This window comes from Lithobates pipiens, unplaced genomic scaffold (genome assembly GCF_037356315.1).
Source record: "Lithobates pipiens isolate NorthernLeopardFrog02 unplaced genomic scaffold, aLitPip1_a1.2 Scaffold_27, whole genome shotgun sequence".
Taxonomy (NCBI): domain Eukaryota; kingdom Metazoa; phylum Chordata; class Amphibia; order Anura; family Ranidae; genus Lithobates; species Lithobates pipiens.
This window is the reverse complement of record NW_027507788.1, coordinates 210875436-210901541: the sequence shown is the minus strand read 5'-3', so window position 1 is coordinate 210901541 and position 26106 is coordinate 210875436. Positions and strand designations below refer to the sequence as shown.

General features: G+C 43.4%; 1 protein-coding gene and 4 non-coding genes across 5 annotated transcripts; 4 read left to right on the top strand and 1 right to left on the bottom strand.

The window, feature by feature from the left end:
* Positions 1-3338: 3338 nt before the first annotated feature.
* Positions 3339-3421, bottom strand: TRNAL-CAG (transfer RNA leucine (anticodon CAG)). The gene has a single exon. It is a non-coding gene; the product is annotated as a tRNA-Leu (tRNA).
* A 3877-nt stretch (positions 3422-7298) lies between these two features.
* TRNAF-GAA (transfer RNA phenylalanine (anticodon GAA)) lies at positions 7299-7371 on the top strand. Its single transcript has one exon. It is a non-coding gene; the product is annotated as a tRNA-Phe (tRNA).
* A 1877-nt stretch (positions 7372-9248) lies between these two features.
* TRNAF-GAA (transfer RNA phenylalanine (anticodon GAA)) lies at positions 9249-9321 on the top strand. Its single transcript has one exon. It is a non-coding gene; the product is annotated as a tRNA-Phe (tRNA).
* Positions 9322-14709: 5388 nt separating this feature from the next.
* On the top strand, positions 14710-24837 carry PRXL2B (peroxiredoxin like 2B). Its single transcript, XM_077458209.1, has 5 exons — positions 14710-14862; positions 17034-17238; positions 20554-20605; positions 23514-23577; positions 24691-24837. The coding sequence occupies exons 1-5, from the start codon at positions 14800-14802 to the stop codon at positions 24790-24792; spliced, it is 486 nt and encodes a 161-aa protein (XP_077314335.1). The 5' UTR covers positions 14710-14799; the 3' UTR covers positions 24793-24837.
* TRNAF-GAA (transfer RNA phenylalanine (anticodon GAA)) lies at positions 15729-15801 on the top strand. The gene has a single exon. It is a non-coding gene; the product is annotated as a tRNA-Phe (tRNA).
* Positions 24838-26106: the final 1269 nt, after the last annotated feature.

Below are 26106 nucleotides of genomic sequence, written 5' to 3'. Positions count from 1 at the left end.
CCCAACTGTTCACCTCCAGTCCCCCTCCGTGCTCCTCGGTCCCCCTCTGTGCTCCGGTCTCCCTCCGAGCTCTGGTCCTCCGCCAGGCTCTTCGGTCCCCCTCCCTGCTTCCTGGGCCTCCTCTGTGCTCCTCGGTCCCCCTCTCTCTCTGTTCCCCCTCCGTGCTCCAGTCCTCCGACAGCCTCCTCGGTCCCCCCGCCTCTTGGTCCTCCGTGCTCCTCGGTCCCCCTCTCTCTCTGTTCCCCCTCCATGCTCCAGTCCTTCTCCGTGCTCCGGGCCTCCTACAGGCTCCTCAGTCCCCCTCCCTGCCTCTTGGTCCTCCTCCGTGCTCCTCGGTCCCCCTCCCTGCCTCTTGGTCCTCCTCCGTGCTCCTCGGTCCCCCTCTTTCTCCGTTCGTGCTCCAGTTCCCCCTCCATACTCCAGACCCCCTCAGGGCTCCTTGGTCCCCCTCCGTGCTCCAGTCCCCTTCCGTGTTCCTCGGTCCCTCTACATGCTCTGATCCCCCTCCGTGCTCCTCGGTCCTCCTCCATGCTCTGATCCCCCTCCGTGCTCCTCGGTCCTCCTCCATGCTTCGGTCCCCCTTCGGGCTCCTTGGTCCTCCTCCTTGGTCCCCTTCCGTGTTCCTCGGTCATCCTCCATGCTCCGGTCCACCTTCGTGCTCCTTGGTCATGCTCCTCGGTCCCCCTCCGTGCTCCTCGGTCCTCCTCCATGCTCTGATCCCCCTTTGCGCTCCTCGGTCCTCTTCCATGCTCCAGTCCCCCTTTGTGCTCCTTGGTCCTCCTCCTCAGTCCCCTTCTGTGCTCCTTGGTCCTCCTCAGTCCCCCTCCATGCTCCTCGGTCCTCCTCCATGCTCCAGTCCCCCTTTGTGCTCCTTGGTCCTCCTCCTCAGTCCCCTTCTGTGCTCCTTGGTCCTCCTCAGTCCCCCTCCATGCTCCTCGGTCCTCCTCCATGCTCCGGTCCCCCTTTGTGCTCCTTGGTCCTCCTCCTCGGTCCCCCTCCGTGCTCCTCGGTCCTCCTTCATGCTCTGGGGCCCCGCATGCTCCTCGGTCCCCCTCCGTGCTCCTCGGTTTTCTATCAGTTTCATTTACAGTTCATATTAGACGAACACTGAGATAGTAAAAGGATAATTAAAAGTGCATCTAAAGCCAAACTTTCCTTCCTTTCTAGATAGTGTGCTAGAGGATTAAAATAACGGTCAGGTTTCTGTTTTTTTTTGGCCATCTGTGTTCTTCTTAAAGCGGAGGTCTACCCTAAAGTGGACCTTCCGCTCATCGGAACCCTCCCCCCCTCCGGTGCCACGATCGGCACCTTTCAGGGGGGAGGGAGGTGCAGTTACCTGGATAATCCAGGTAACTGCACCCACTTCCGGGATAGCTCTCTGCGGAAAGGGGCGTAACTTACGCCCCTTTCCGCAAGTGCCCGCCTCTTCCCGCAAGTGCCCCGCTGCCTGCTGGGAAACACACAGATCCCAGAGGCGGCGGGGAGCGTCCTTATTGCGCAGCGCGATTCGCGCATGCGCAGTAGGGAACCGGGAAATGAAGCCGAAAGGCTCCATTTCCTGATTCCCATACCCAAGATGGCGGCGGCAGGACCCGACAGGCGAACTAGAGATCGGCTTCGGGTGCCGACATCGCGGGCGTGCTGGACAGGTAAGTGTCACTATTTTAAAAGTCAGCAGCTGCAGTATTTGTAGCTGCTGGCTTTTAATAAAAAAAAAAAAACGCGGAGTCCCGGCGGACTCCCGCTTTAAGGAAATTTCTCATCACTTCCTGTCCAGGAGACTCCACAGGAAGTGAGAGATTATCATTTTAATGTGAAAAGAATCACCTAATACACACCGGTTAGCACAGGTGTGCGCAGCCTATTACATTACATGTGCACCCCAAAGCTCAAACACACTTTCTTTGCAGACTCAGCTGCACTGGACAGTGAATGAATAGGAAGTGCTCTGTGCAAAGTGGCTTCCTATTCATTCACAAACCGAAGCATAGTAAACACTATGCTTCCGTTATGAACGGACACAGTGAGCGAGTGTGTTCATTTAGAAAAGTGTCAGCAAATTACATATTTCCTGGCCCCTTCACCCCCCGCTTTCCATCTTAAAGCATACCCCAGACGAAAAAAAAAAACTGTGGACTGCCGCACTCTTCAGAAGACCACTTTCTTTTATTAGAAAATCACATCACAGCTCAACAAACACAGCGAACAAGGAAAAATTGCTGACGTTTCCCACTAGCTGTAGTGCTTATTCACAGCTAGTGTGAAACGTCAGCAATTTTTCCTTGTTCGCTGTGTTTGTTGAGCTGTGATGTGATTTTCCAATAAAAGAAAGTGATCTTCTGAAGAGTACGGCAGTCCAGAGCTTGTTTTTTGTCTGTTGCTAGTGGTAATAGCCAGCACCTGTGGCTTCCCAGCCGAAGAGACAGTTTACAGCCTGCATGTGTGCTCCTTGAGCCGTGAGATCTCTTCTCCTTCTTAAAACATACCCCGCAGCAACTGGGGGGAGGGGAGCCAGCAGCATGGAAATGCATGGGGGCCAACAAAGGAGGGTGGAGTGAGGGAAGTAGGGGGAATGAGCACCGCACATAGTGATTAGGGTGTGCCCAGGCACACCTGGCACATCTATGAATACAGTTTCATGTGCTGTCATGTGACCTGTTGGTTAAAGAGGAAGTAAACCCTTTCAAACCACTTTGACCTACAGGTAAGCCTAGATTAAGGCTTACCTGTAGGTCCAAGCAATATCTCCTAAACCTATATGGTTTAGGAGATATTTGCCCGAAAATGGGCACCGCTGTCTACGGCGCATGCGCCGTAGACAGCGGCGCGCAGGCGCACTAAATGCGGCAAGTCCAAGAATGGATTTGCCTAATTTGTCGACTCCCGTGCGCATGCGCGGGAGTGACGTCATCGCGGCTTCGCCGAATGGCAGCGGCGGAGCTGCGAGACGCGACTCCCGTGCGCATGCGCGGGAGTGACGTCATCGCGGCTTCGCCGCTGTGATTCGTCAGAGCTGCGAGACGCCACCAGCAAGATGGATGCGGCGGACTACAGGGGACAGCGGCGACTTCGCTGGCTCCTGTGTCAGGTAAGTGACACATAATGGACTACTATGCGATGCATAGTAGTCCATTATGCTTTACCTTTGCAGGGAAAAAAAGAGGAAGTAAACCCATCAGGGTTTACTTCCTCTTTAAAATGCGTCAGTAGTTACAATTATTATTACTTCTTGTATCCTCTTTCATTATCAGTACTCAGTTGTCATCTTCGTATCTCAGCATGATACTCGGAATTGGAATTTCACGCTGCGATGTCTATGTAAAGAGTCAAAAATCAGCTGTCAGAAGTGGGATTCGAACCCACGCCTCCAGAGGAGACTGCGACCTGAACGCAGCGCCTTAGACCGCTCGGCCATCCTGACATTGCTACAAAATCTTAAGGATCACCCAGAGTCCTAATTGGCTGCTCGTGCTAACAAATCAGCTTCTATCTTTGGCTTTCAAAGCATAAAGTGACACTATACTCTGTTTTGAAAAGAAATAAATGGAAGATGCGTTATATGTGCGTTTTTGAAAAGTGCACCAAAAAGTGCTGAAGTGTTATGTGCACCGCCGAAAACAAAAATAGTTTTTGTTTCTTTCAGGTTTTTATTTTTTTTAAGGCCATTCGTTATGTTTAAAAAATGTGTAAATTCAAACAAATGTTACATTCGAAAAATTCAAAAGAATAACTAACTAATAATAACTAACTATTAAATTATAGGTATTGGAATTTTCTTTTAAATATGGCTGTTAGTGAATTTTTTTCGAAGTTAAAGTGGAGGTCCACCCTAAAAAAAAAAAAAATTACATAAAAATGCTCGTAAAAATCTTTAACCACTAGAGATCCGCGCTATAGCCGAATGACGGCTACAGTGCGGACCTGCTTTGCCGGGACTACGTCTATTGACGTCGTCCCGTGCACAAGCGGCCTGCACGCCCCCTGAGGGGCACGCGCCGCGCGCTTTGTGATCAGCGAGTCTATGAGACTCGCCTGATCACGGATCGGAGCAAGGAGTTGATCCCGACCCCTTATCACGTGATCAGCTGTCAGCCAATGACAGCTGATCATGTGACACAACAGAGCTGGACATCAGTCCCGATCACGGCCAGCTTATCAGTGCCCACCTGTCCCCTGCCAGTGCCACCTAAATAATAAAAAAGTGCCCCCATCAGTGCCACCCATCAGTGCCCATAGTGCCACCCATCAGTGCCCACAGTGCCACCCATCAGTGCCCACAGTGCCACCCATCAGTATCCACAGTGCCACCTATCAGTGCCCACAATCTGCCTCAACAACAGTGCTGCACCCCAGTGGCACATATCCGTGCCCATCAGTGTCATCTACCAGTGCCCATCAGTGCCGCCCATCAGTGCCCAGCAGTGCCACCTATCAGAGCCACCTATCAGTGCCACCTATCAGTGCCCATCAGTCCCATCTATCAGTGGTACCTATCAGTGCCCCTTAGTGCCACCCATCCGTGCCACCCATCCGTTCCACTCATCAGTGCCATCTTATCTGTGCCCATCTTTGCCCATCAGTGCCCATCAGTCCCATCTATCAGTGGTACCTATCAGTGCCCCTTAGTGCCACCCATCCGTGCCACCCATCCGTGCCACCCATCCGTGCCACTCATCAGTGCCATCTTATCTGTGCCCATCTTTGCCCATCAGTGCCGCCTTATCTGTGCCCATCAGTACTGCCTTATCTGTGCCTATCGGTGCCACCTTATCTGTGCCTATTAGTGGCACCTTAACTGTGCCTATCAGTGCCCACCAGTGCAGCCTATCAGTGCCCACCAGTGCCGCCTCATCAGCGCATTTCAATGAAGGAGAAAAATTACCTGTTTGCAAAATTTTATAACAAACTATGAAACATGATTTTTATTTTTATTTTTTTTTATTTTGCATCTTTTTTTGTTTGTTTAGCAAAAAATAAAACTCCCAGCTGTAATTAAATACCACCAAAAGAAAGCTCTATTTGTGGGAAAAAAATGATAAAAAATTTCATTTGGGTACTGTACCCAAATGAAATTTTTTGTATGCCCGCGCAATTGTCATTCAAAGTGCATCAGCGCTGAAAGCTGAAAATTGGTCTGGGCAGGAGGGGGGTTTAAGTGCCCAGTAAGCAAGTGGTTAAAAAACATTTTTTTTACTTACCAGAAATGGCTGTTGCTAGGCATTTATTTCTTTTGAAAAGGAACAAATGGGAGTTGCGTTATATGTGCGTTTTTGAAAAGCGCACCAAAAAGTGCCTGCTGAGGTGTTATGTGCACCGGCGAAAAAAAAAAATTGTTTTAGTTTCTTTAGTTTTTTTTTTCTTTTTCAAGGCCATTCGTTATGATCGCAATTCGTAAATTCGAAAAATTCATAAATTCGAAAATTCAAAAATCCAAAAATAAGAAAGAAAATTAGAAAGAATAACTAACTATTACATTATAGGTATTGGAATTTCCTTTCAAATATGGCTGTTAGTGAATTTATCTGAAGTTAAAGCGGAGGTCCACCCTAAAGAAAATGCTCGTAAAAATCTTAAAAAAAATTTTTTTTTTAACTTACCAGAAATGGCTGTTGCTAGGCATTTATTTCTTTTGAAAATAAATAAATGGGAGATGCGTTATATGTGCGTTTTTGAAAAGCGCACCAATGTGCACCGCTAAAAAAAAAAAATTGTTTTCATATCTTACGTTTTCTTTTTCTTTTTTAAGGCCATTCCATTATGATCGCAATTCGTAAATTCAAAAAATTCGTAAATGCGTAAATTCGAAAATTCAAAAATCCAAAAATAAGAAAGGAAATCCGAAAAATTTGAAAGAATAACTAACTAATAATAACTAACTATTAAATTATAGCTATTGGAATTTCCTTTCAAATATGGCTGTTAGTGAATTTATCCGAAGTTAAAGTGGAGGTCCATCCTAAAAAAAATGCTCGTAAAAATCTTTAAAAAAAAATATATATATTTTTTTACTTACCAGAAATGGCTGTTGCTAGGCATTTATTTCTTTTGAAAATAAATAAATGGGAGATGCGTTATATGTGCATTTTTGAAAAGCGCACCAATGTGCACAACCGAAAAAAAAAATTAGTTTTCGTTTCTTACGTTTTTTTTTTTCTTTTTTAAGGCCATTCCATTATGATCGCAATTCGTAAATTAGAAAAATTCATAAATGCGTAAATTCGAAAATTCAAAAACCCTAAAATAAGAAAGGAAATCCGAAAATTTGAAAGAATAACTAATAATAACTAACTATTAAATTATAGGTATTGGAATTCCCTTTCAAATATGGCTGTTAGTGAATTTATCCGAAGTTAAAGCAGAGGTCCACCCTAAAAAAAAACTACATAAAAATGTTTGTAAAAATCTAAAAAAAAATAAAAAAAAAAAAAATAAATTTTACTTACCAGAAATGGCTGTTGCTAGGCCATGTAAAACATCTTTATTATTATAATTGTTATTTATTATTATTAATTTGTTGCGTTCCATTTGTTTAGATGCAGCATTCGTTATTTCGGATGATTCATAACTTCGGATAAATTTGTATTCGTTACGTTCACTAACAGACAAATTTGAAAGGAAATTCCAATACCTATAATTTAATAGTTAATAATAGTTACGTTATTATTAGTTAGTTATCATTTAGAATTTTCGGATTTTCGAATTTCTAATTTATGAATTTTGGAATATTCAAATTGACGCATAGTCTGAAAAAATTTGTTAAACGGGTTTTTTCGTTCATTCGGATATTTCTCTCATCGTCCTCCTGACAATACCCCACAGATTCTCTATGGCAGGGATATGCAATTAGTGGACCTCCAGCTGTTGCAAAACTACAAGTCCCATCATGCCTCTGCCTCTGGGTGTCATGCTTGTGGCTGTCAGAGTCTTGCTATGCCTCATGGGACTTGTAGTTCTGCAACCGCTCTGTTCTGCCTGTGCCCCGTACGATGCGTAGCAGCTCCAGGTTTCTGAAAGATTTGACTCCCACGCTTATGGTACAAATGGAAATTAAATGTAAAATATGTGAAGAGCTGCTGCCTGCGTCTCCAGGTTTCTGCACAGATGTCAAACGTAAATCGCAGCCCAGAATCGCAAAGAGTAGTACGGAAACTACGTCGCACCGATTTAGGACGGTGCCGTTGACGGCAATTGCAGGTAAATGTTAAGTGGTGAAATCAGTCTGGCGGTGAAAGAGTTAAATATAGTCTCCTCCTCACTTTTTGAATTTTTTTTTAAAGAAAAATTGAAAAACTCACAGCGCCGAAATAGCTCAGTTGGGAGAGCGTTAGACTGAAGATCTAAAGGTCCCTGGTTCGATCCCGGGTTTCGGCAGAAGCTTCTCTTTGATGAAGTGAGAATTATAAGGTCAACAGAAATGATGTTTGTTTCATATCTACAGCTATATTGCATCATTTTTCTCAGCGCAGTCGCTGAAAAAGTCGCTGTAACCATCGCTGTATGAAGTCACACAGATATGAACAGTACTCATTGGATACGAGGTCTCATGCGATTTCTAAATCACATGACAAGTCGCACAAGTGGAAAGCTTAAGAGCACACACATATTTGGAATATCATGATGCAATGTCTTTGTAAAGCAGGCATATGCAATTAGCAGACCTCCAGCTGTTGCAGAACTACAAGTCCCATGAGGCATAGCAAGACTCTGACAGCAACAAGCATGACACCCAGAGGCATGATGGGACTTGTAGTTTTGCAATAGCTGGAGGTTCCGCTAATTGTGTATTACTGTTGTAAAGTGTTAAAAAAGCTTGCTGTCAAAAGTGGGATTTGAACCCATAGCTCTGACCCAAACCCAGCACCTTAACCGGTTCCCGACCAGCGCACGCCGATGTACATCGGCAGAATGGCACGGGCAGGCAAATGTAACGTCCCTTTAAATTTGCCGCCCTGCCATCGTGAGCGCCCGCCGGTCGGGACCCCCGTGAGTCCGATCGCGGGTCCCGCGGACTCGATCGCCGAGGGCATACCCGCGATCGTCTCACAGGGCGGCTGAATGGAGAAATGCCGTTGTAAACAGCATTTCCCCATTCTGCCTAGCAACTAGTGATGCTGATCTCTGCTCCATGTGATTGGAGCAGAGATCAGTGTTCACTAAATGAAAGCCCAGCCCCTAACAGTTAGTAACACGCCCCTAGGAACACTTAACCCCTTACACTGCCACCCACTGGTTAACCCTTTCACTGCCAGTGTCATTTACACAGGAATCAGTGCATTTATATAGCAGTGATTGCTGTATAAATGACAATGGTCCCAAAAATGTGTCAAAAATGTCCGATGTGTCCGCCATAATGTCGCAGTCAAAATAAAAATCGCTGATCGCTGCCATTACTAGTAAAAAAAAAAATATTAATAAAAATACCATAAAACTATCCCCTATTTTGTAAATGCTATAACTTTTGCGCAAACCAATCAATAATCGCTTATTGCGATTTTTTTTACCAAAAATATGTAGAAGAATACGTATCGGCCTAAACTGAGGGGGATATTTATTATAACACAAAGTAAAAAATAATGCGTTTCTTTTTTCAAAATTATCGCTCTATTTTTGTTTATAGCGCAAAAAAAAAAAAAACGTAGGGGTGATCAAATACCACCAAAAGAAAGCTCTATTTGTGGGAAAAAAAGGACGTCAATTTTGTTTGGGAGCCACGTCGCACGACCGCGCAATTGTCAGTTAAAGCGAACGCAGTGCCCGAATCGCAAAAAGTGGTCTGGCCTTTGACCAGCAAAATGGTCCGGTATGTAAGTGGTTAAACCACTCCACAGCCATCCTTCCATTATTAAAGAAGAAGTAAACCCTGATGTATTTACTTCCTCTTCGTCTAATCCGTCTTTAATCGGTGTCACATCATCTTTCACAACTTTAACTTTACTGTTTTTTTTTAATTAATTAAAGTGTTTTTTTTCCCCAAAAAATTATGTTTGAAAAATTGCTGCGCAAATACCGTGTGACATAAAAAAAATTTCAATGACCGCCATTTTATTCTCTAGGGTCTTTGCTAATATTGGGGGTCTTGAGTAATTTTCTAGAAAAAAAAAAAGAAGGTTTTTCCACGTAAGAGTGGAATGCCGGAATTGGCCCGGTATGGAAACAATTAACTTTTAAATGGAAAAATCGGTCCAACAGTGAAAGAGTTAAATATAGTCTCCTCCTCACTTATTGAAAAAAAAGAGGAAACATGCAAAGCCGAAATAGCTCAGTTGGGAGAGCGTTAGACTGAAGATCTAAAGGTCCCTGGTTCGATCCCGGGTTTCGGCAGATCTTTTTAGATGAAGTAAAAAATACAAACTCAGCTGAAATGTTATTCGTTTTATATCTACAGCTATACTGCATGCAATCATTTTTTATTTTTATTTTTTTTCGCGCAGTGAATTTTGATGCAAACCGCCATATCGCAGCAGTGCAAAGAATTGTATTGAAATGTGAGCTTTTCAGTAAAAAAAATAAAATAAAAAAAATTCAATGCCCTTGGGATCTGCACATCTGCATTGTGTGACACAGCGCTCTCTAGTGGCCACGTCTTCAGCACAGCCTGCTGGTGTAAAGGGGTGTTTAGCCCCCCCCCGCATTCACACCTCAGCATTTTGTAGCTGGAAGCTTGAAGCTCCAAAACGCTGGGAGGAGGAAAAAAAAAATCAATTGTTCTCTATAGAGACGGTTCACATCTCCACTCCAAGTCGCCTGAAGCATTAAAAAGTTCTGGAGCTTTTTTTGTAGCACGAAACAGGCAGTTTTGCCCATTTTTGACACGTTTTTGGATAGAAAACGATTTTTGTGCACATTTGCGCATTTTGTCGCGTGTATTTGTGCAATTTTCTACCCAAATGAAAAAAAAAAATGCAAAAAATAAATTAGTAATAATACATGTATAAATAAATGTAAAATAAATAATAATTTTATAATCACACACATGGGTTGATGGACTTTTTATTTTTATTCACTTGTGTATTTATTTTCCATTTATTTATTCATTTATTATTATTATTATTATTATTATTATTATTAGTTGTAGTATTATTAATACCCTAACAAAAAATATATATATAACCCTAACCGCAAATTTAAAAAATAAAATAGTAATAATATATGAATAAATAAATGTAAAATAAATAATAATTTTATAATCACACACATGGGTTGGACTTGATGGACTTTTTATTTTTATTCACTTGTGTATTTATTTTCCATTTATTTATTCATTTATTATTATTATTATTATTATTATTATTATTATTATTATTAGTTGTAGTATTATTAATACCCTAACAAAAAATATATATATATATATAATCCTAACCGCCAATTTAAAAAATAAAATAGTAATAATATATGAATAAATAAATGTAAAATAAATAATAATTCTATAATCACACACATGGGTTGGACTTGATGGACTTTTTATTTTTATTCATTTGTGTATTTATTTTCCATTTATTTATTCATTTATTATTATTATTATTATTATTATTATTATTATTAGTTGTAGTATTATTAATACCCTAACAAAAAATATATATATAACCCTAACCGCAAATTTAAAAAATAAAATAGTAATAATATATGAATAAATAAATGTAAAATAAATAATAATTCTATAATCACACACATGGGTTGGACTTGATGGACTTTTTATTTTTATTCATTTGTGTATTTATTTTCCATTTATTTATTCATTTATTATTATTATTATTATTATTATTATTAGTTGTAGTATTATTAATACCCTAACAAAAAATATATATATAACCCTAACCGCAAATTTAAAAAATAAAATAGTAATAATATATGAATAAATAAATGTAAAATAAATAATAATTCTATAATCACACACATGGGTTGGACTTGATGGACTTTTTTATTTTTATTCATTTGTGTATTTATTTTCCATTTATTTATTAATTTATTATTATTATTATTAGTTGTAGTATTATTAATACCCTAACAAAAAATATATATATAACCCTAACCGCAAATTTAAAAAATAAAATAGTAATAATATATGAATAAATAAATGTAAAATAAATAATAATTCTATAATCACACATATGGGTTGGACGTGATGGACTTGTGTCTTTTTTCAACCTCACCTACTATGTAAAATACAGAAATAATAAAAAAATCATCATAAATAATAAATAAATAAAATAAATAAATAATATGTAATAATGCATACATAACAATTAATTATTAGGGCTGTTACTGATTAAATTTTTGTGTTCAATTAATCGTTTTTTTTTTTTAAATGGATTAATCGACTAATTTCGATTATTTATAACGCACATACAGATCCAACTACTTTTAGCTGATCTCCTTGCATTGCAACTCTGCATTAGTCAGTGGTAAATGTGGTATACACTATATACAATCACCCGACACTAGTTAGTTTCCACAATCCATGACTTAACTTCACAGTTCACACAAATACGTTTTAAATTCAAACTGTAGCACTGGCGTAAGTATATATTTTTTCCCACAGTAGCGTGACAATCCCTCCACCTCCGGTCTAACTAATCACTCTCACCTTATGGCATGGACCCCTGTGCAAACAGGTGGTCATTCAAGCGGGTATCTCACGCCTTAGATCTCAGCAAGGATGCCAAGTCATGGGTAGAAAGAAAAGATCTAAGTGCTCACTGCTTAAAGCGGGAGTCCGCCGGGACTCCGTGTTTTTTTTTTTAAAGCCAGCAGCTACAAATACTGCAGCTGCTGACTTTTAAAATAGTGACACTTACCTGTCCAGCGCGCCCGCGATGTCGGCACCCGAAGCCGATCTCTGGATCGTCTCTCGGGTGCTGCCGCCGCCATCTTGGGTATGGGAATCAGGAAATGGAGCCTTTCGGCTTCATTTCCCGGTTCCCTACTGCGCATGCGCGAGTCGCGCTGCGCAGTAAGGACGGTCCCCGCTGCCTCTGGGATCTGTGTGTTTCCCAGCAGGCAGCGGGGCACTTGCGGAAAGGGGCGGGCACTTGCGGAAAGGGGCATAATCTACGCCCCTTTCCGCAGAGAGCTATCCCGGAAGTGGGTGCCCCCTCCCCCCTGAAAGGTGCCAATTGTGGCGCCGGATGGGGGGGAGGGTTCCGATGAGCGGAAGGTCCACTTTAGGGTGGACCTCCGCTTTAAGTATAAGATTTCATTTTTGTGTTCAAACACAAACTACTCACATAAAGATGATAAAAACACAGCATGTAAAGCCGACAATCGTGTTAGTTCCGTAGGGCAGCAGCGGGTGACGTCATGCGTAGCTCCTCCCCGTACGCGGTACGTCCAATCAGAACTTTGACGTCGCCGAACTCCTCCCCCTTCCCTTCATTAGCAGACGGAGGCACTTGGGGAAGGGGGGAGGAGTCCGGTGACATTGATGTCCATGATGTCACCGGATCTCCAACGGAACTCCCTGAAGACCTGGAAGCCGGCAGAGAGGTGAGTACCGTTCAAAAGAATTTTGATCGATCAAAAAAAATTATCAATTAATCGAGGAATTCATCTTTAATTTCCACAGCCCTATTAATTATTATTATTATTATTATTATTATTATTATTAATAATAATAATAATAAAAAAATAATAATACATAAACACCCAACCCCCCAAAAAATAAAGGTACTATAATAATAATAATAATAATAATTTATTTATTTTCTTTTGCGTGTTTAGCTATTTATTATTATTATTTTATTTTATTTTTATTTTTTTAAGGGTTAGAGGTTTAAGTTAGGGAGTAATTGTATATTATGTATGATGGATTGAACTGAGCGCCTTTTCAAAGCTTGGGAGATTTTTTTATAACATAACCCTGCTTTATACTTCTCCACAACTTTATCCCTGACCTGTCTGGTGTGTTCCTTGGCCTTCATGATGATGTTTGTTCACTAAGGTTCTCTAACAAACCTCTGAGAGCTTCACAGAACAGCTGTATTTATATACTGAGATAAAATTACACACAGGTGGACTCTATTTACTAATTAGGTGACTTCTAAAGGCAATTGGTTCCATTAGAGTTTAGTTAGGCGTATCAGAGTAAAATTCAAAGCCCTTAGAGCCTGGTACCTCCTTGTTTTTTTTTATTTGTGCAAATATGTATATTATTATTATTATAATACAGGAATTATTATATATATAACACTTCAGCCTGCAGAGAGCCGGAGACTATCAGTCACCGACTCTCTGCTCTGCCCCCCTCCCCCTCCTCCCTTCCACCCACTGAGCACCAGGGCTGTGGAGAGAGCAGTTGGTTTAAGATCCCAGCAGTGCCTGAGAGGCTGAGCCAGCTGCTGGTCCAGGCATCTGGGTGGATCTCAACCTGTGGCGGCTGTTTTTTTTGGGGGGGGGGCGGGGGCAGAAAACAACCACCCTTCCCCCGAGTGGCCAGGGGCACCACCGCCAATTGGCGCGGTACTTACCACATCTGGGCAGGTGGTGGGCAGCGACATCATGTCCTCTCCTCCATCGGCGGCTTCCAGCGTGCTGCTCTTCCCCTCCTCCTAGGCGTCCAATAGGATCGCCTGCCCTTTCATTCGGGTTCTCAAAACCAGGAAGAGGATCAGTGTTACAATAGAGAATATTCATTTGCTGTTGTAACACACCTGGGTGGGCTCCATTCGCATTCTCTGCGCCCTGTGCCCACCCTATTTTGAAGCCTATTAGAGCCTCTGGTCTAATCACTGCTTCAACCCATACCCCCCCGCCATTGCAATTTATACATCCAGCATCCTGGAGGGGGCCAGACACATGGATAGGGGGAGGTGGTGATGGATAGGGAGGCGGCACCTTAATGGACGGGCAGCCCCTCATCCCGACATTAAAGTCGGGATCACTCCAGAGCCTGGACTGGTTGTGTGGCATCAGCTAACAGCGGACTTTAGCCCGTTGTTGGCTGAAAATGAGTCACAGGAGTGCAGAATTATGTGTACCCGTCACCCAGAGGAGGATTATGGGCACGGGCAGTGCCGGGACAAGGTCATCCAGCGCCCAGGGCAAAGATGCCAAACTGCGCCCCCTTTCCCTTAGGGTTAGGGTCAGGGTGCCCCCTACCCCTGCAATAAACCATTGCGCCAGGGGCAGCCGTCCCTCCTGCCCACCCCTTGTCCCGGCCCTGGGCACGGGCACCATGTGATTTGAGGGACTTTCTTCCCGCGTTTCACGCAGGTACAGCTGCCCATTTAAGTCATTGATCTGCTTTGGCTGCACAAACAGCGAACGCAGCGAACGCATACGGGTGAACTTTGCGATCAAGGCATCTTGGCATATATTACATTGGAATAAAAAAGAAAACAGTATTTTTAAAAAATGCATTAAACGGACGCAAGCGCGCATGCAGAAACCCATGGTGAGTGCGAAGATTGTGATGTAAATGAGCCCTTACAAGCAATCTATATGTGGATCGCTTTTCAGGTGAACAGCTATTTAGACGCAGATCTCCATTTAGCCCAAAAAGACACAAAATAACAGAAACACAAAAATGGCAACATTGGGGAGTGATACAAAGTGATACAAAGTGATACATTCAGCATTTATTACACAATTGTGACTTCAGCCCCAGATAACTGCAGTGTTATGAAAGGGAGCAGCTTATGCAACTGAGCCCCGCCCGTATGACCATATAAGGAGGGTAAGCCCTCCCCTCTCTCCACGCCCACTGCCTTACTTGTCCCGTGATTGGCTGGCCCCGGAACTGTCATGAAGTGATATTAGGAAGTCAGGGAGTTGTCTGCAGACATTATCAGAGGAAGAGGTGAGATGGGGAACGTGGATCTGGCCAAGCTCGGTGCCATCCTGGTGAAGAATGCCATCACCGGAGAGGTGAGATCTCTACTGCAAACCTTCAAGGGGCACTCCACCCACAACTCACATAAACCCCCCATCACTGCCTTAGATCCCCCTGTGGGCTCTCCCCACCCCACCCCTTCCTTAGATCTCCACCGTGGGCTTCCCCCCCCACCCCTTCCTTAGATCTCCACCGTGGGCTTCCCCCCCACCCCTTCCTTAGATCTCCACCGTGGGCTTCCCCCCCCCACCCCTTCCTTAGATCTCCACCGTGGGCTTCCCCCCCCCACCCCTTCCTTAGATCTCCACCGTGGGCTTCCCCCCCCCCACCCCTTCCTTAGACCCTTCCTTAGATCCCCCCACCCCTTCCTTAGATTCCCCCCCCACCCCTTCCTTAGATTCCCCCCCCCTGTGTGCTCCCCCCCACCCCTTCCTTAGATTCCCCCCACCCCCCCCTGTGAGCTCTCCCCCCCCACTCTTCCTTAGATTCCCCCCCCCTGTGGGCTCTCCCCCCCCACCCCTTCCTTAGATTTCCCCCCCCTGTGGGCTCTCCCCCACCCACCCCTTCCTTAGATTCCCCCCCTGTGGGCTCTCCCCCCCACCCCTTCCTTAGATTCCCCCCCCCCACCCCTTCCTTAGATTCCCCCTGTGGGCTCTCCCCCCCCCACCCTTCCTTAGATTCCCCCCCCCCCTGTGAGGATTCCCCCCCGGTGGGCTCTCCCCCCACCCCTTCCTTAGATTCCCCCCCTGTGGGCTCTCCCCCCCCCCCCCTTCCTTAGATTTCCCCCCACACCCCTTCCTTAGATCACCACCGTGGATCTTAGATATTAGATATACTACTTACCCTGGAATTCAGCTTTGAAAAACATCTCCTTTCCCAAAAAATTCTGAACTCCCAGTGAGCCGAAATAGCTCAGTTGGGAGAGCGTTAGACTGAAGATCTAAAGGTCCCTGGTTCGATCCCGGGTTTCGGCAGATCACAAAACACATCTATTTTTTTTTCAGAACACTTGTCATGTCGAAGATGAATAATTACCACAATTTTTTAGTGTAATGTGAAAGATGTTACACTGAGTAAATAGATACCTAATGTGTCACGCTTAACCACTTTAAGACTGGGCCTCTTTTTTAGATTTGGTGTTTTGGGGTGTTTTGGGGTGTTTGTTTTGGTGTTTGTTTTTGTTTTGGTGTTTGCTAGAAAATAACTTGGAACCCCCCCCAAACATTATAATTTTTATTTTTTAACATCTTGGAGAATAAAATGGCGGTTGTTGCAATACTTAATGTCACACCGTATTTGCGCAGCTGTCTTACAAGCGCACTTTTTTTATTTTTTGGAAAAAATACACTTTTCTTAAATTTTTTTTTTTTTTTTTTTGTGAAAGACAATGTTACGCCGAGTAAATGGATACCCAACATGTCACACTTCAAAATTGCGCCCACTCGTGGAATGACGGCAAACATTTACCCTTAATAATCTCCATAGGCGACATTTTAAAAAATTCTACCGGTTGGATGTTTTATGGTACAGAGGAGGTCTAGGGCTAGAATTATTGCTCTCACTCTACCGATCACGGCGATACCTCACATGTGTGGTTTGGACACCGTTTTCATATGCTGGCGCTACTCAAGTGTGCGTTCGCTTCTGTGGGATGGGGCGCGTAAAAAAACAAAAAAATTCCTTATTTTTTACCTTTTTTTATTTTTACACTGTTTTTTTTTAAAAAAATAAAAAATTGTCACTTTTATTCCTATTAGGCCCCTTTCACACATGCGGACAGTATGTCCGTATTTCATCCATCCGTTTGTGTTGATGGTTGTTGTTCATATTTGCTTCTTTTTTTTGGGGGGGGGGGGGGAGGGCAGCAAACAACCCAGCTACCGCCACCCCTCCCCTTCCTCAGCTGGTCACCAGCCCTGCTGTTTCATAGGCATGTGAGATTTTATGGCTTGACGTGTTGCATATCTATTGACTCGCTCCAACCTCCATCTTTTAGGCTGCATCTGCGCTATAACATTGCATAAAGGCTACACATCCAGCAATTTCCGCTATATGTTCATATACATAGTATATTATATATGAAAGAATATAAACTACTATAAAAATAAATGTGTATAATAAAATAGTTTATTATATATATATATATATATATATATATATAAAAATGTATTTTCTATATCTTTTTTTTTTTTTTTTTTTTTCAAAGACTGTGGAATTACAAACTCTGTGGAAAGACAACACAAGCGTCATTCTTTTCCTGCGGAGGTTCGGCTGCCAGATCTGCCGCTGGATTGCAAAAGACTTGTCGCAGTTAAAGGAATCCTTGGATGCCAATCAGATCCGGCTCATAGGGATCGGACCAGAAACCGTGGGTCTACAGGAGTTCCTGGATGGCAAATATTTCACAGGAGGTATGTAGTGCAGTATGGTAGTCAGTAACTGGGAAATGCTGGAGCTGCTTGCTACATGGTGAGACTAAAGAGACCCGGCCACTTTGCCCATTCAAGTCACCCCCGTCCCACAGTGATCCACAGCCAATTAACATAGTTGGTAAGGTTGGATAAAGACAACAGTCTATCCAGTTAAGTGTATCATTTCCTATATCCTCTTAAATTGTCTTGGTTAAGATCCCCGTCCAAGAGTCTTTTAAAACTATCCATACTTCCTGCCGACACCACTGATTATGGAAGAGTTCCACATCCTTACCCCCCTGACAATGAAAAACCCCCTAGTCCGCTTAAGGTTAAATTGCTTCTCTTCCATTCTCATCGTGTGGCCCCCCGTGTCCTCTTAGCCCTTGTACACACGGTCGGAGAATCCGTCGGAATGTGTCCTATCGGATCGTGTTGTTGGATAATCCGACTGTGTGTGGTATGCATCGGACTGATTCCGTCGGACCCAATTTTCCAACTTGTTGGAAATATTTTCCAACCAACTGGTTCGATCGGACATACTCGGATCATGTGTAGAGAATTTTGATCGGACCAAGTGCCACGCATGCTCAGATCAAATTCCTACATCAAAGCTATTGGCTACTAGCCTGAATGTAGTCTCGTCGTAACGAAATTACGTCATCACGTTCTGAATGATCGGATTTTCGACAACTTAGTCCGACCGTGTGTATGCAACAGTTTCGGGCAAGATCCGACGGATTTGGTTGTCGAAATCTCCGCCCGTGTGTACAGGGGCTAACACTCCCTGGGACTGAAGTTTCTTGGAATCACCATTGAGATTTGCGTGTCGCCTGTCGTGTCGCCTGTCGTAATACATTTAGTGCTTGTAGTCGTTCTTCATAATTGAGGTCCTCCAGTCCCCCATATTAATTTAGTTGCCCTTCTCTGGACTCTCTCCAGCACATCCCTTTTTTTGAAGGCTGGTGACCAGAACTGGATGGAATACTCCAGATGCGTCCGAGTTTTATAGAGTTGGTAGAATAGACGTTTCATCTCTGGAGTAAATTCCCTTTTTAATGCACGCTAATATTCTGCTGGCTTTGGAAGCCGCAGCTTGACACTGCATGCTTCTGCTCAGTCTGTCTTCTACTAGGACCCCCAGTTCCTTCTCCATCCTGGAAGACCCTAGAGATTCTCCCCCCTAAAGAGTAACTTGCATTTATATTTTTACCCTGACCCTTAACTTTACCAGTATCAGTGGCGGCCGGTGGTAAACGGCAATGCTCTGCGCCACGTAACAACCTTATTTTGAAGCTCATTAGAGCCTCTGGCTCTAATCAGGTGCTTAAAAAAAAAAGCACCCCCACTGCTGTAATTCAAGCACCCGACGTCCTGGATGCAAAATAGCGGCCATGAATAGAGCATGGGGGTGGTGGCCATGGATAGAGGGGGCGGCGCTCTGGTGCCCTTAATGGATGGGCCGCCACTGACCAGTATTAAACTTTATTTACCATGCAGTAGCCCACTCCATTCACTTATTCAGGTCCTCTTGTATTGTTTCTATATCCTGCTGTGGTGTTCCCCTACATATTTTTGTGTCATCAGCAAACAGATCGAGCGATTTATCCCATCCTTATCATTTATAAATAAATTAAACCGAAGCAAGGGTACTCTTACCATGAGTGGTGGACACAAATACCGTACAGTAATGCGTCTTATGAGCCTGTGAGACTATAATAGCCTAGAATTATGGATGCCAAACTTGATAGGATCCACGTCCGTCAAGGTAGACGGTCCCAGGCTGGTGGCTCCAAGAAAGGTGGACAACCAAAGTCGGTCTTACGGAAGTTGAACCAAGGGAGTTCCTCAGATACCAAGCATGAGGGGGGGGGGGGGGGAAAGGATATGAAGATGCTCCACATAGTGAAAATCAATCAATGAAGGTTTATTAAAGTTTTTTTATGGTTTTAAAAAAAAAAAAAAATAATGGTACAACATGAGAAAATCACGTGATAAAAAGGCAATATGGGAAGCAGAAAATGCCATATAAAAGGGCAATATGGCATTTTCTGCTTCCCATATTGCCTTTTTATCACGTGATTTTATTTTTTTTATGTTTGTGTTTTTTTTTTTTTTTTAAAACCATAAAAAAACTTTAATAAACCTTCATTGGTTGATTTTTTTATTTTTTTTTCACTATGTGGAGCGTCTCTATTGCCTGGGACCGTGGACCTTAACCTTGATGGGCGTGGATCTGCATTCCCTCATGCTTGGTATCTGAGGGAACTCCCTTGGTTCAACTTCTGTGAGGCCGACTTTGGTTGTCCACCTTCCTTGGAGCCACCAGCCTGGGACCGTGGATCCTATCTACACCTTGGGGGATACTATCTAGCTCATTATGAAATACTTGCCTTAGAACGAGGCCCCGACATCTGGCCCGATCCACGCCGAGGGAGCTGACATGTTCTTCCGGGTATCGTGGCTCTGGCGCTGTGAGTGGCCGGAGCTGCGATATCGTCACTCCTGCGCATGCGCGTGGGAGATTTCTTCCGGGCAGGGTCTGGCGTCTGCTGGACTTTCAGCCGAGAATCCTGTGTGCATGCACCGCTGCAGTTAGCGGCGCATTGCGAGGGGAATATCTCCCGTACAGGTTTAGGAGGGTTTTTTTATTTTATTTTATTTTTTGTTTTTTTTTGTTTTTTTTACCTACAGGTAAACTGTATTATAGGCTTTCCTGTAGGTAAAAGTACCAATATTTACTATACAACCACTTTAATGTACTGTTAATGCCATACGCGTATTTACGACGGGCTTGTGCCGCATTTCAATAGAAGTGAGCGGCGGTCGTTGCCACGGGAGGCAATGCTAACTCTGCGGTGTGTACACCTCCATCCACCCCTTATTTTGATGGCACTGGTAAAGTCACCAAACCCCCCCCCCATTTTCAACAGTTGTTTAAAAGCGTCCTAATAAATTTGATCTAGGATAATGTCAGGGTAATCGGGCATAGTATATATGGCTCAGTTTCCACTAGTGTGACTTGTCATGCGATTTGAGACTGCAAAGTCGCATGACAAGTCGCGACTTCAAAGTAGTCCCTGCGCTTTTTTGGTTCCGCTTTGATGCGACTTGAGGTCCATAGACTTCAAGTCGCATCAAAATCTTTTTTTTAGGTAGGTTAAAAAAAATACTATGAGTACAGACAGAAAATATGCACATATGTGGTGTCTCCGTGAATGGCAGGAGTAGAATTTTTTTTTTTTTTTTGATTTTACGAAGATGAATGTACCATTTTTTTTTAAAATGCAACTGGAACTTTCTGTTCATTTCTAGAGTTATATCTCGATGAATCAAAGCAGAGCTACAAGGAGTTGGGGTTTAAGAGGTGAGTCCATGTGCGCAAATCAATACTCTTATTGTGTGTGTGTGTGTGTGTGTGTGTGTGTGTGTGTTTTATTTTTATTTTTTTTTTTTTTGTACCAAAAAATATATAGAATACATATCTGCCTAAACTGAGGAAGTGTGTGTGTGTGTGTGTGTGTGTATGTATGTATGCATGTATATTTTTTTTTTTTTTTTTTTTTTTTTTTTTTTTTTATCTCGCAAAAGTGAGTACACCCCTCACATGTGTGTAAATCTTTTCTTCTATCTTTTCATGTGACAACACTGAAGAAATGACACTTGTCTACAATGTAAAGTAGTGAGTGTACAGCTTGTATAACAGTGTAAATTTGCTGTCCCCTCAAAATAACTCACCGCACAGCCATTAATGTCAAAACCGCTGGCAACAAAAGTGAGTACACCCCTAAATAGGGATGGGCCAAACACCTCGCACAGGCACGAACGTGAAAAATAAAAATAAAGTGCTCATTTTAAAGGCTTATATGCATGTTGCCATAAAGTGGGGATCTGAGGTACTGCCCAGGGGAGATGTATAAATGCAAAAAAAGCTTCTAAAAAATTTTTATTTTTTTATTTTTCAGGACAATGATTTTGATGCTTAGACCCCCTTTCACACTGCCGATGTCAGCGGTAAAGCGGCACTACTTTTAGCGCCGCTTTACCATCGTTTTAGCGACGCTATTTGGCCACTGGCGTGGTTTTAACCCCTGCTAGCGGCCGAGAAAGGGTTTAAAACCACCGCGAATCACTGCTACAGCAGCGTTCTGCCGGCGGTATAGCTGCGCTGCCCCATGGATTTCAATGGGCATTAGCAGTGAAGGAGCGCTCCAAAGATGCTGCTAGCAGTCCTGCCAGTACACTGCTCCAGTGTGAAAGCCCTCAGAGCTTTCACATTGGAGAGATGGGAGCGGCTCTCAGGGTGCTTTGCAGGCCCTATTTTTAGGGGTCTTAAGGTGAAACAATAAAAGTTAAGTATTCCTTTAAATATTGGGCCTGGGGGGGCCCCCTTAGTCTGCCTGTAAATGGGTGCATATGTGCAATGTGTAGAACACGCCGCAGAAATAATGACATTTCTAAAGGAAAGTGTGTCCTTTTAACTTGCTCGTGGCTATAATGTATTGCTGGCTCCTTGCAATATAGTTGAAAAAAATAAAAAATGGTGTGGGGTCCCCCTCAGTCCATACCAGGCCCTTTTGTATGGTATGGATTTTAAGGGGAACTCCATGATAAAAAAAAAGGCATGGGGTCCCCCCACAATCCATACCAGACCCTTATCCCAACATGCAGCCTGGAGGTCAGGATGGAGGGAAGATGAGCGACCCCCCCCCCCCCCTCAACCATACCTGGCCACATGCCCTCAAGATGGGGAGGGTGCTTTGGGGTGTACCCCAAAGCACATTGTCCCCATGTTGACTGGAGCAAGGGCCTCTTCTCGGTAACCCTGGTCGGTAGTTGTTGGGGGCAGGAGGGGAGCTTATCGGAATCTGGAATCCTCCTTTAACAAGGGGGGGGGGCACCAGATCCTGGCCTCCCATGTGAATGGGTGTCGGGTACATTGTACCCCTACCCGTTCACCAAAAGTGTCAAAGTAAAAACCACAAGACAGGTTTTTGACAATTCCTTTAATAAAAAGGTGTCTTGTGATGTACATCCACCATCAATCACTCTGCCCAACAGACCCACAAAATAGGACTCCATGGGAGGCCTTCTAGCGACTGCTGTTTTTTCAGTTTGACAGCTCTTGTATAGCCAAGGGTGGGGCACCCCGCTGACATAACCGGATGACCCCGCCCCTATGATGTCAGAAGGGGGCGGTGTCACTCGGTAGTTATTTTTCGGGTCCGTTGGGCGGCATGTTTGACAAAGCCAATGCTCAACCTTGGTGATCTGCAGTGTTATTGACCTAATGTGGTCATATAGCCATATTGGGTCAATTATGTCATGCCCATATCTGCCCCTTTTTGTGCATATTGAACTGCCAAGGTTAGGAATGCCCTCTCTACAGTTGCTTGGGTGGGAGTGGCAGCTTCCTTCTGGGTCTGACCAGAACCCAGTAGATCGAAACTGAGTGATAGCTTCCTTCCAAGTCTGGTCCGAACCAAGTTGATGCCAAACCCACGTTCATCTTTAGTAATTTGCTATGCCATTGACCTATTGTGGTCATGTATTGGGTCAATGATTTCATAACCATCCCCACCCCTTTGTATATACATATCATCCGTGGGGGAGGGGAATGCCCTGACCAGTTGATTGGGTGGAAGTGACGGCTTCTTTCCAGGTCCAGTCTAAACCCAAGTTCATACCAAACCCAATGCTCATCCTTGATGATCTGCAATGTCATTGCCCTATAGAGGCCATCCAGCCATTTTAAGTAATTGATGTCAGGAGCATCAGCGCCCCCCTTGTGTATACACCTCAACAGAAGGCCCTGGCTGCAGTTGACTGGGTAGGAGTGACCGCTTCTTTCTGAGCCCAGTCAGAACCTAAGTTCAGACCAAACCATGTTCATCCATGACCCAATGTAATCGTATTAGGTCAATGATGTCATGGCAGCCCTACCCCTTTGTGTATAGGTCTCTGTGGAGCTGGGGAATGCAATGGCCACAGTTGATTGGGTGGGAATGACCCCCCCCCTTCCTTCCAGGTTTGTCTTCCAAACCCAAGTGTACATGAGCACAGTGCAGGAAGAAGTACCAAAATATCGAACAAATTATTTAGTCTTTGTAACTACCAGTACCTGTGCTGTGTAATAACTCCTAAGGATACGTAATATGCTTTTTATAGAATATAGCACTGATGTGCAATGTATAATTGCAAATATATACTGTACATAATAAATGTATACAATGTAAAGCCTCTCTGACGTTGATCTCTGCATTCTGCTCTTTCAGATACAATGCACTTTCCCTAGTCCCAGCCGCTCTGGGGAAGAAGGTGCGAGATATCGTCACAAAGGTGAGAAATGCGAAAATGTCACAACGTTCATTATTATAATGCTTTTCACAGGTATAAAATGTGCTAATGAATGTGTTCTCAGCTGCTCTGTCTTTGTTAAACCGCTTCAGCTCTGGAATATTTACCCCCCCTATGACCGGGGCATTTTTTGCGATACGGCACTGCGTTACTTTAACTGACAATTGTGCGGTCGTGCAACGCTGTACAGAGAAATACAATTTCTGTCCTTTTTTTTTATTTATTTATTTTTTATTTTTTTCCTCACAAATGGAGATTTCTTTTGGTGGTATTTTAACACTTTTTTTTTTTTTTTTTTTTTTTTGCGCTATAAACAAAAGATCATCAATTTTGAAAAAAACATTATTTTTTACTTTCCACAATAAAACCTATCCAATTAAAAAATGTAAATCAAATTTCTTCATCAATTTTAGGCCAATATATATTCTGCTACATATTTTTGGGGGGGAAAAAAAAATCCCAATAAGCACATATTGGTTTGCGCAAAAGTTAGTTTCTACAACTATGGGATATATTTATGAAAGGGTTGTGTGTGGGTTGTGTTTTTTTTTTGTAGTGGTGGCAATCAGCAGTTTACAGCGGGACTGCGATATTGCGGCGGATAAATCGGACACTAAGCTCTGGTTCACACTGACTGCGGGAATGAAATCGTGCTAATTCAGCTGAACTCGTGCAATTTAATTCCCGCATTTCAGTCCTGACTTTGAGGGCAATTTCAGAGATAGTTGTGCGGGTTTCTACAGAAACGACTTTTGGGAATCGCATAGCCCCAGCAATTTTCTGTATGCTGTAGTGGTCTCCCCCCCCCCATACAGTGCTCCTGCTTCTTGAGCGGCATTACTGATTGGACCACTGTGGGGGGGGGGGGGGGGGGAGTTGTGCCTCTGTGCTCTGTGTTGAGCAGTGTTCTGAATCTCCTGCACACTGTCAGCCAGCATTGGAACCCCTAGTTGCAGCACTGTACCACATAAAATAAGCCCCCCTCCCACATCCATAACGGCCTGTTCATCAGAACAAAGGTTTCAGTGACTCTATGGTAAAGGTTTTGTCTGAATAATCTCACAACTTTTTTTTTTTTTTTTTTTTTTCCTCCAGGCTAACGCAGATGGGGTCCAAGGCAATTTCAGCGGTGATCTCCTACAGAGCGGTGGGATGCTCGTTGTCAGCAAAGGTAAGGAAAAGACAGATGTCTCATGACTACATTTAACCACTTAAGGACCGTGCCTATTTTTTACACTTGGTGCCAAGTTAAAATCTTTGGTTTATTTATTTTTTCAATGCATCACAAAATCTTAGGAACGAAGAACACGGAGGAGAGATGGGTTTGCTTTAAGAGCATACTAAATAAGGGCATTAACCAATGCGTCTCATTGAGTAATTTAAAAGAGCGAACAAAAGTCCTGGATGGCTTAACTCCAATGTAAAAATGCATTATTAAAGCAAATGAGAAGAACCTTCAAAAATACGAGGCTGAGGGATCATCATCATCATTCAGACTTCATAAAGAATGCAACAAGAAATGTAAGGGTGCAATTAGGGCAGCTAAGATGCAACATGAAAGACACATAGCGGAGGAGAGCAAAACAAATCCCAAGAAATTCTTTAAGTATATAAACAATGAAGGACATCTGGCTACAAAGGATGGGGAGATGGTGACGGTATTGAATTTATTCTTCTTGGTCTTCATGAAGCATCTCCATGGTTAACATCACAGGAAGCACCTCCATGGTTAACAGAGGACTGAATTAACATTAGACTTGGGAAACTTAAAATGAATAAATCACCGGGACCAGACGGCTTGCACCCGAGAGTACTTAGGGAACTTGGTCAAGTAATTGCCAGACCATTGTTCCTATTTTTACTGACTGGAATGGCACCAGCTGATTGGAGAAAAGCCAATGTAGCAGCAATATTTAAAAAGGGCCCAAAATACATCCCTGGGAATTAGACCAGTTAGCCTAACATCAATAGTATGTAAGCTCTTGGAGGGGAAGATAAGGGACTATATACAAGATTTTAGTAATGAGAACGGTATCATTAGCGGTAATCGGCATGGATTCATGAAGAATCGTTCTTACCAAACCAATCTACTAACCACCTATGAGGAGGTGAGTTGCTATCTAGATAAAGGAAGGCCCATGGACGTGGTGTATCTGGATTTTGCAAAAGCATTTGACACACTGAAATATTAATGTTACGCCGAGTAAATGGATAACCAACATGTCATTGTTCAAAGTTGTGCCCGCTTGTGGAATGGCGACAAACGCTGACACTTAAAAAAAATAAAATAAAAAATCCATAGGCGAAGTTTAAAAACTTCTACAAGTTGCCGGTTTTGAGTTAGAGGCGGTAATTTGCTAGAATTATGACTCTCGCTCCAAACGATCGCGGCGCTATCTCCACATGTGGTTTGAACACCGTTTACATATACGAGTGTGACTTGCACAGGCTTCAGCGTGCGGGCACGGCGGGACAGGGTGCTTTAATGTTTAATGTAAAGTTTTCTTATTT

What these genes read in the sequence shown, in the direction of transcription:
- PRXL2B (XM_077458209.1), top strand. Translation starts at nt 14,800, where the DNA reads ATGGGGAACGTGGATCTGGCCAAGCTCGGTGCCATCCTGGTGAAGAAT. An exon ending in AAGGAGTTGGGGTTTAAGAG is followed by an intron (nt 20,606 to 23,513) that starts GTGAGTCCATGT and finishes CTGCTCTTTCAG; the next exon opens with ATACAATGCACTTTCCCTAG. An exon ending in TGCGAGATATCGTCACAAAG is followed by an intron (nt 23,578 to 24,690) that starts GTGAGAAATGCG and finishes TTTTTCCTCCAG; the next exon opens with GCTAACGCAGATGGGGTCCA.